The following is a 10,360-nucleotide window of genomic DNA, read 5'->3' on the forward strand; positions in this document are numbered from 1 at the left end:
TAAAGCTCTAAGGTTGTCTGGAAAACATGGATACAGCCAATGACTATATCCATGATTTCCACATAGCCTTAAGGCTTTATCCAACTTCAGCAGCCACCGCTAATCAAATGCCGAAAGTTCGGGTTCGGATGGACTCGAGCATGCTCCAGGTTTGCTCATCTCTAGCTTCTTACCTTCATCCTCTGCGCTGTTAATGTGCTATTAGGAGTTTAATCATAATGTTAATTGGGCATTTTGGTGCATTGAAGGCGAGACTACTGCCAGTGCACAGATCCATATACACTGGAAGGGGCAGGCCAGCTGGGCTGGTCCCCCCCACCCCACCCCAGTGCACAAAAATGTCTAATTAACATAAAAATGTAACTACTAATAGCACAAAAATGGCACAGAGGATGAAGGCAAGAGACTTACCTTGATCCTTAGCCCCGCCCCCCCCCCCCCCGTGCTATAGGGACATCAGCAGATTAGAAGAAGGGGCCTTTAAAGGATTAAAAGTTTTTAAAAATGATCTTCCTTTTTGTTTTCCCATGGGCCGTGTCTGGTATTACAGACCCTTAAATACTTTTAATAGAATTTCCAGGACATGAATTACAGGTAAACTCTAGGATGCAAAATCCTAACAAAAAGCACTCCTTAAGCAAAAAAATAAAAAAATTACCAACATTATAATCCATCCTGCCGTAAAATAACATGCAGCCCTATTTTACTATGGTGCCAGCATTCTACTTACAGTGATGCTTTTTAAGGGATGGTAATCTCCATATTCCACAGGGATCCTCTCCAGCCTACATGATTCAAGCTCATCTGAATAATTTCTTTCCTGGGAATGCCTGGACATGAAGAAACAGCAGGATATGTGCATTTATTAGATGGCTATCAAGCCTATTACAGGGGCTGTATGACTTTGTTGCCATCACCCTTTGACCATATGTCTCCTATTACACAGGGAAATAACCAACAAACATGTCAAAGCGACCCGATCAGCTGACACAGCGTGTGTTCACTGGTCCCCGTAACACTGGGGGATATTGGCCTGACTGGCTGATAACCATCCTAGTAATTGTGCCTTTACCTACATAACTCAGTAATGTTAAAGTGACTGTACCACCAGGCCCAGGCTGAAGCACTGGAGGCGGGCCAACCCACCCTTAGTGGGAGGAAACCCTAGCACCTCTATGATAGGGTTCCATGGATTCTAATGGAGTCACATCATGGAGGGGCTGGGGTTTCCTCCCACTAAGGGTGGGTCGGCCTGCCTCCAGTGCTTCAGCCTGGGCCTGGTGGTACAGTCACTTTAAAGGGTTATTCCCCCCAAAATCTTTTTTACAGTATGTAATAGCCCACCCATAACTACATTGGTCAGTACAAGTTATTATGTGTTATGCGCCGAATTGCCCCCCTCTGGAAACAAAAACTATGCTAATCGAGTCAACTCTGACACCGCTCCTTCCTCCTGGCCCCCACCCTCCGTGTCGGGATCACGTGTCCTCCCTCAATGTGAGAGGCAATGTGAGATTGTAACCTGCTCACTGCATAGACATGATGCTGCCACTTGCTCTGGTCCTTGGATCAGTGCTGAGGAGCTGTCAGTTTCACACTGATGGTGGCCACAGTTTGTCAATGTCGGCGGGGGCGGGGGAGAGGTCAGAGGGGTTGCTGTCAGTGGAGTGAAGGGGGATTGGGGGGTGCTATCAGTGGCCGGAGTGCTGGGGGGAGTGTTAGTCAGGGTGCTGTCAGTGTCTGGGGGCCTATGCGGATGGTGACTGTTATAGTCACAGTGTAAACATATTAAAAATTGTGCTGCTACAGGAAAGAAAGCTGGGGGGGGGGGGTTTACATGAAAGGACCAATAAGTGACAAGCAATGCATGCTGGGAATTGTAGTTTCCTGGCCGGCGCCATCTTGGCATAACCGTAACCCAGGAACGGCGGCAGCCAGAAGGACGGAAGACGGCTCAAAATACTCCGGGGGACTTGGTGAGTGAGACCTGATAGGTTACAGAGATTTTTTTTTAGCTCTTGGGGGGGAATACCACTTTAATGGCTACTTTGTAATACTTGGCCTGCAGTGGCACTGCACACAACAATTGCTACACAGTAACATTTAAGTCAGTGTCAAGTCTAATGTCTCTATTCAGTATTCTTTATGTCTAGAATGGTGTGTCAGACCCTTTTAGGGTAGGACTGTCCCATCAGGTTTGTCATAGGAGCTGTCCCCTGCCAACCAATCGGATGTCAGCTTATTCTGTGGAGTAATGAGAACAGCGCGCTGATTGGTTAGTACGGTTATCCTCTCCTGATACTGATAAATCTCCCATGATGCATCGCTAGAGCTCTGCCCGGTCTATATTATACAGTACAGCAGGGATAGAGATGCAGGTAACTTCCGCTGTGTGACACCCACAGGTCAGTAAGAGCAGAAACACACGGGAGCGATGCAAGACACACAGACAGCAGTGCGGACGGCTTCATAACGTGAACGCTTATACTTTCATTATATAAAAGGAGAAGACGATTCTTACCACTGTATTGCAGCCATCTTCAGCGTCATGTGATTGCGCTCCGTCAACTTTTACCTCTGACCTCTCGCCATGTTGTGAATGGCGGAGGCGCCATCCAGTCCGGGGTGCGCTCAATGCCACGCACGGCATCTAGTGGCTGAGATCGGTACTACACTCAGTGCTATGAATGCACGTTTACTTGTAGTGCAATGATCTACAACGGCGGTAGGGAACCTCGGCTCTCCGGCTTTACAAAACTACAACCCCCATCATGCCTGGACAACCAAGCATGATGGAAGTTGTAGTTTTACAACAGCAGGAGAGCCAGTGTTTCCTACCCCTGATCTACAACATTGATTGGGGACCTACATGGGGAAAACTACAATTCCCATCATTCCCGGATGACCAAATATTTGGCTGTGGCTGCCCAGGCATGATGGGAATTGTAGTTTTGTAACAGCTGGAGGCCTGTAGGTTCTCATCTCTTATATAGTAGGGTTCCTGGTCTGCTAGACTGGTAGACTTTACTTGTTAAAACCTAGTATTTTTATGTTTGTTTTTGTTTTAGTTTTTTTTACTGGGTTTTAACCTTCTTTATGGCTGGTTTCACATGAGCCTATTATATGTGCATTATAACATCAGCATCCCGGTCTGATGACCAGAACTGACTGCTAAAATGTACGTATAATACCGTCATGTGAAAATGGCCTAAGGCTTGGGAAAAAAAACACCTAAAGAAAAACACATTTTATTTCTACTTTTTAAACTATACTCAAAGAATTCATCTAGGGGTGTAATAAGCGCTTTTAGCATGGGGCCATAAAAAGCAAAATCTACCTTTGTTTCCAGTTAAATTCTTTTTATTTATTTATTTATTTATTTTTTGCTCAAGTTCTCAAGGAACAAGGGAATAATCGCCTCCAAAAATTGTATCAGAATTTCTCCCAAGTCTTGCGGTGCCCCATTAGGGCGGGTTCACACTACGGAATTCGCACGGACAATGTCCGCGGAATTCCGTCAGCTGTCCGCCCGCACGGGCACGCGCTTTTCCGCCGGCTCCATAGCACCATTCTATGGGCCGGCGTATTCCGCGATCCGCTGAAAGAAGTGACATGACACTTCTTTCAGCGTATAGCGGAATACGCCGGCCCATAGAATGGTGTCTATGGGGCCGGCGGAAATGCGCCCAGATGTGCGGGCGGACAGCTGACGGAATTCTGCGGACATTGTCCGCGAGAATTCCGTAGTGTGAACCCGCCCCTAGTTCGTAAGCTGAGCACACAGCAGGGTTCACAAGGGTAGGAGCCTCATTTCAACAGTGTTTGAACATTGCCCCAGATGGATTCTATCAGGGTGTCATTTCAAAAATTGGATGGTGGTGCAAATAACGGCCATTATTTTATGGTAATGGCTGTTGATTTCAATAATGGCACCCTGACAGTTTTTTCCACCATCTTGGTTAGTACGACACATGGACCACAGGACCGCCGAAAAACAGGAAAAGAAGCACAATGAACCTCAATATGTTAAAGTCAAGAAAAGTATTAAAAAGAGAGACTAGGCGTGGGAGAAGTTCAAGAAAAAGTCTTATAATAGAGGAACAGAAACCATCAGGACCTGGAGATTTTAAGTACTTCCTCCAACTCCTCAGAAGTAATTGGAGAGTTAAAGGGGTTGTCCGGCGAAAATCTTTTTCTTTCAAATCAACTGATATCAGAAAGTTATATAGATTTGTAATTTACTTCTATTAAAAAAATCTCAAGTCTTCCCATACTTATTAGCTGCTGTATGTCCTGCAGGAAATGTTGTTTTATTTTCAGTCTGACACAGTGCTCTCTGCTGACATCTCTGGCCGAGACAGGAAATGTCCAGTGCAGGAGAGGTTTTCTATGGGGATTCATATAAAACCGAGGCAGAGTTCCTGTCCTGGCCAGAGATGTCAGCAGAGAGCACTGTGTCAGACTGAAAATAAAACAGCATTTCCTACATGACATACAGCAGCTGATAAGTATAGGAAGACTTGAGATTTTTTAATAGAAGTAAATTATAAATCTATATAACTTTTTTTTATATCAGTTCATTTGAAACAAAAAGATTTTCGCTGAAGAACCCCTTTAAGATGCTCCAAAGCTTCTGGGGAAAGTGTAGGCAATCTTTCTATCTTAAGTGTCCGGGTTCAAAGGCAAAGAATATGGAAAAGAGTAATGTTTAGAAGAATATTGTACAAAGATAGAGGAGATTTCTGAAGGTTGAAACTTAAAGGGGTACTCCAGTGGGGGGGCACTTTTTTGCAGGGACCGGAGAGGAGGTGGCCAAGGGAAAAAACAACCACTCACCTCCCCGGATCCAGCAGCGGGTCCCGTATTGCGGCGCTCCGGTACCCGGTTCCAGGCTGCTTCTGGGTGTCTGACGCGGGCCTGAGACGTTGCAGTGTCCCAGAACATGCAGACTACTACTCCTATTATGCTCATTTCTATTGCTATGTCAATGCCTGTTCTGGTAATTGTTTGCACTGCAACTGCTGCTAGTATTCCCCTGGTATTCTCTGGTTATGTGTATTCTCATGCATATTCTTATATATTCCTGTGTATTATTACATTGTACAGTGGTATGCAAGGCTGCTGATCACGTGACCGTGCCAGTGCCCTGTAACCATGGTTCCTCCGATGGCCGACTAGCTCTGGCCAGGGGCAACCATGTGACCTCCCACTTCCTCCTAAAGAGTGAGTCTTCCCCCTGCTTCCAAGCAAGGAGGGTGTGTGTCGTCCCTCTCCTACCTCACAGGAGTTGGGCATGTCGCAGGTCCCACTTCACCACTAGAAGTGTGGATCAGGTGCTCTGCTGTATTCAAGTCTTCGGCTGTATCTTCCTGCTCAAGTGTCCGGAGTTCCTTCTCTCATCTGGGTGTCATTCTGTTATCTCTCATCATCGTTTCAAGTATTCACGGCAAGTATTATTCTCAAGCTAATCCACCCAGCAACGCTACTTTCTCTCATACTCCTACTCCCATCATCCGGCACGTGTTCTCCCAGCCTATGCAGCATCACTCCTGCCTTGTTTTTCAAAGCCTGCTATATACCAGGTTGCAACCGGACAGAACTGTTGCTACTAGTTACCTCATCTATAATAAAATCGCTGTTGCTGAACCCCGGCATTGGTGTCCACTAACTGGTGCCCTGACTAGGTGCAGTGAAGAATCGCATGCCCATCATCACCCGCAGATTCCACAGACCGGCCCTACAGCTGTGCCGCCCTCAGGCCTATACCGTGACAAGTATAACCCCTGCAGCTGCCCCGGTCATTGCCCGCTCATAACACCAGCACTGCGGAAGTGGCCCCCAGGGGCCAGGGCATCACAACGTGACGTCTCAGGTCCGCTCAGCCACTCAGTGAAGGAGGCGGGATCCGTTTCAAGTCCGCTCAGATCCCGTCTCAGGCCCGCGTCAGACACCTGGAAGCAGCCGGGCACCGGAGCGCCGCAATGCAGGACCCGCCGCTGGAAACGGGGAGGTGAGTGGACGTCTTTTCCCTTGGCCACCTCCTCCCTGGTCTCAGCAAAAAAGTGCCCCCCCGCTGAAGTACCCCTTTAACCATGTCATTGTGGTCCCTCAGAGCCTGCGGGGACTGGGCTGCAGAGCACTTAGAGAGCACATGGGCTATTAGTGTGGGTGCTTTAATATAGCCCTATTTCACGGAACGATTATCGTTCATAGACTCGCTCCAACGACCGCTCGTTAATGAGCACTTAACGATTTTTTTAAGTGAACGATAACACATAATACGTGTGGGAACGTAAACGATATCTGTAGTGTAACGATTTTTTTTTTGCGGTCATTACATCGTTACATGGTCGTTTAAAACGTTCGCCAGGCTGAGCATGTAGGTAGACATTTCAAGAAAGACTGAAAGATTTTTTATTCAACGAAAAGATTAGCGAATTATTGTTGAAAGACTTGTTCGACAAGTTGAAAAAAAATAGTGAACGACTCAACGACGATTTCGTAGTTGTCATTCGCTCGTTTACAGCTATTCTGTAGAACGAATATCGTTAACGAGCGGTCGTTTGAGCGATTTTATGAACAATAATCGTTCAAAAACGTTCCGTGGAATAGGGCCTTTACTTTATAGAATACTGCTTTGAATATAGAAGCAAGTGTTGCACTTTATTATAAGCAGATCTTTGGGCAGAGCTCCAGCAGTTACTAATCTATGCAGTCCGGGGGCCCGGGTACAAACACACACCGTATATGCAGCAGATTTGGTGGTGCAGATTTGATGCTGTGTTCAGTTATTTAGATCTAATCTGCTGCGTATTTGTGGCGTATTTGTTGCGTATTTGCTGCGTATCGCAGCAGTAAATACGCTGCGTATACGGTGTGTGTGTTTATACCCTAAGGCCTTATTCACACGTCCCGTAATTTATGGATCCGTATTTCCATATCCGAGTTAGTGCACATTGATGTCTATTGGGCTATTCACACTATCAGTAGATGAAACGGATGAAAATCAATGCTGAAAAAAAAGGACATGTCCTAGTGCGGACCCAGATTTTTTTTTTTTACGGATCCTCTCATTGAAATCAATTGTTTACGGACTGTAACATGTTTGGCATCCGTATTTCCGTATTCCCGTAAAACAAAAACGGATGACTCATAGGTCACAAGGTTCTGTTTCTAAGCACTTATTTTTTAAGACTTATTTTAGGGGTTGGGCAAACTGGTGCTATTTTTTTTAAAACTACTCAACTTTATTAACTTGTATAAAGCAGTCAGTAGTAAAAACAGATTTACAGCAATATGGATGTACTACGGATGTCCAATCCGTAATTTTTAGCAGGTTGTTTCAGGACTAGAAAATATTACTGAACGTGTGAATAAGGCCTTAAAGATCATTTTTCTCTCTTACCAAGGCATCAGGCGCATTTTAAAAGACACAACCGGTAAGGATTTACTTTCATCAAATGGATGGTACTAGCGTCGCTAGAGTCACTCATATACAAAAGGCATGGTAACACAAAGCAAATTTTACAGCAAATTTTGTGAAAAGTTGTCCTATCATCACATTAACAGACTCTCTGGCTATCCTGTCATTATATTAGTGGCCTCTCTGGTTATCCTGTCATTATATTAGTGGACTCTCTGGCTATCCTGTCATTATATTAGTGGACTCTCTGGTTATCCTGTCACCATATTAGTGGACTCTCTGGCTATCCTGTCATTATATTAGTGGACGCTCTGGTTATCCTGTCACCATATTAGTGGACTCTCTGGCTATCCTGTCATTATATTAGTGGACTCTCTGGTTATCCTGTCACCATATTAGTGGACTCTCTGGCTATCCTGTCATTATATTAGTGGACTCTCTGGTTATCCTGTCACCATATTAGTGGACTCTCTGGCTATCCTGTCATTATATTAGTGGCCTCTCTGGTTATCCTGTCATTATATTAGTGGACTCTCTGGCAATCCTGTCATTATATTAGTGGCCTCTCTGGTTATCCTGTCACCATATTAGTGGACTCTCTGGCTATCCTGTCATTATATTAGTGGACTCTGGTTATCCTGTCATTATATTAGTGGACTCTCTGGCTATCCTGTCATTATATTAGTGGCCTCTCTGGTTATCCTGTCATTATATTAGTGGCCTCTCTGGTTATCCTGTCACCATATTAGTGGACTCTGGTTATCCTGTCATTATATTAGTGGACTCTCTGGCTATTCTGTCATTATATTAGTGGACTCTCTGGCTATCCTGTCATTATATTAGTGGCCTCTCTGGTTATCCTGTCATTATATTAGTGGACTCTCTGACTATCCTGTCATTATATTAGTGGACTCTTTGGTTATCCTGTCACCATATTAGTGGACTCTCTGGCTATTCTGTCATTATATTAGTGGACTCTCTGGCTATCCTGTCATTATATTAGTGGACTCTCTGGCTATCCTGTCATTATATTAGTGGCCTCTCTGGTTATCCTGTCACCATATTAGTGGACTCTCTGACTATCCTGTCATTATATTAGTCGCCTCTCTGGTTATCCTGTCATTATATTAGTGGACTCTCTGGTTATCCTGTCATTATATTAGTGGACTCTCTGGCTATCCTGTCATTATATTAGTGGACTCTCTGGCTATCCTGTCGTTATATTAGTGGCCTCTCTGGTTATCCTGTCATTATATTAGTGGCCTCTCTGGTTATCCTGTCACCATATTAGTGGACTCTCTGGCTATCCTGTCATTATATTAGTGGCCTCTCTGGTTATCCTGTCATTATATTAGTGGACTCTCTGGTTATCCTGTCATTATATTAGTGGACTCTCTGGCTATCCTGTCATTATATTAGTGGTCTCTCTGGCTATTCTGTCATTATATTAGTGGACTCTCTGGCTATCCTGTCATTATATTAGTGGCCTCTCTGGTTATCCTGTCATTATATTAGTGGACTCTCTGGTTATCCTGTCATTATATTAGTGGACTCTCTGGCTATCCTGTCATTATATTAGTGGACTCTCTGGCTATCCTGCCACCATATTAGTGGACTCTCTGGCTATCCTGCCACCATATTAGTGGACTCTCTGGCTATCCTGTCATTATATTAGTGGACTCTCTGGCTATCCTGCCACCATATTAGTGGACTCTCTGGCTATCCTGTCATTATATTAGTGGACTCTCTGGCTATCCTGCCACCATATTAATGGACTCTCTGGCTATCCTGTCATTATATTAGTGGATTCTCTGGCTATCCTGTCACCATATTAGTGGACTCTCTGGTTGTCCCGTAATTACATTAGTGGCCCTGTTTGGTTTTCCAGTCGCCCTATCAGTGCCCTCTCTGGTTGTCCTATCATCACATTAGTGGCCTCTCTAGTTGTATTGTCATCACAGTGGTTACAGCAGGTCCCTGCATCTTCTTCTGTCAGTCACAGTCGGACCCCACTTCAGTGGTCACATTAATACCATCTCTCTACTTCTGCACTTTAGATCCCCCATAAAGCAAATGTCTACCTGTGGGTTTACATTTGGAATACAGAGACCCACTGCAGCAAGTACAGTGTAATATTACTAGTGGTTTCTTTGAATTATAAATAAGGAGTTGCTAAAGATGGTGTAAAGAGTCCTCTGATTTACTGTCTTCAGATTTGAAGAGCCCGGCACACTTGCATCTCAGTGGGTCATCTAGGGGTTAAAGGGTTAGTTCACAAAAAAAAAAACAACTTTCAAATCAACTGGTCCCAGCACGTGCCAGAGATTTGTAATTTACTTCTATTAAAATATCTCCAGTCTTCCAGTACTTATCAGCTGCTGTGTGTTCTGCAGGAAGTGGTGTATTCTCTCCAGTCCTACACGGTGCTCTCTGCTGCCACCTCTGTCCATGTCAGGAACTGTCCAGAGCAGTAGCAAATCCTTACAGAAAAACATTTTCGGCAATCTAGACTGGAAAGAATACACTTCCTGCAGGACATACAGTAGCTGATAAGTACTGGAAAGCTTAAGATTTTTTAATAGAAGTAAATTACAAATCTCTGGCACTTTCTGGGACGAGTTGATTTCAAGGAAACAAAATTCGTGTAGCCGGATATGTGGGTTTGGGCATGGAGCTGACTTCTGTGGTATGGGTCCACTCATCTCTACAGGTATAGTCTCTACCCTGTAAGCAGGTATGTCCTTAGGGAGTTTATACCCAGTTGGCAGATATGTTCAATGGGCAGGTGTGTTCTTTATCAGCCCAGACTCCTCTCATTATAATCTGCCCCCTGTTACAGTTATATAATGAAATAGATCTGCTATTGTGTATGTATCAAACAGCAGCATCCCACTTGCTCTCAGCAGAACAATGCCCCCTCAGCCTGATGCCTGATGG

The 10,360-nt window shown here is 44.7% G+C and overlaps 1 protein-coding gene across 2 annotated transcripts in view; it reads right to left on the reverse strand.

The window, feature by feature from the left end:
* The window catches only part of VPS35L (VPS35 endosomal protein sorting factor like), a 48,480-nt gene extending 45,873 nt beyond the window's left edge, over positions 1-2,607 (reverse strand). Inside the window, exons 1-2 of one of the 2 annotated variants that reach the window (XM_069981973.1) lie at positions 2,522-2,607; positions 731-830 (exon numbers count right to left, since the gene is read on the reverse strand). In XM_069981973.1, the coding sequence (XP_069838074.1) occupies positions 731-830; positions 2,522-2,550 (129 nt within the window). In that variant the 5' untranslated portion in view covers positions 2,551-2,607. Of the gene's footprint in view, positions 1-730; positions 831-1,530; positions 1,557-2,521 lie in introns of those variants that run through there. The other variant, XM_069981974.1, reaches the window with a different exon arrangement.
* Between the last annotated feature and the right edge of the window lie 7,753 nt (positions 2,608-10,360).

Source organism: Dendropsophus ebraccatus, chromosome 9 (assembly GCF_027789765.1).
Source record: "Dendropsophus ebraccatus isolate aDenEbr1 chromosome 9, aDenEbr1.pat, whole genome shotgun sequence".
NCBI classification, from domain to species: Eukaryota; Metazoa; Chordata; class Amphibia; order Anura; family Hylidae; genus Dendropsophus; species Dendropsophus ebraccatus.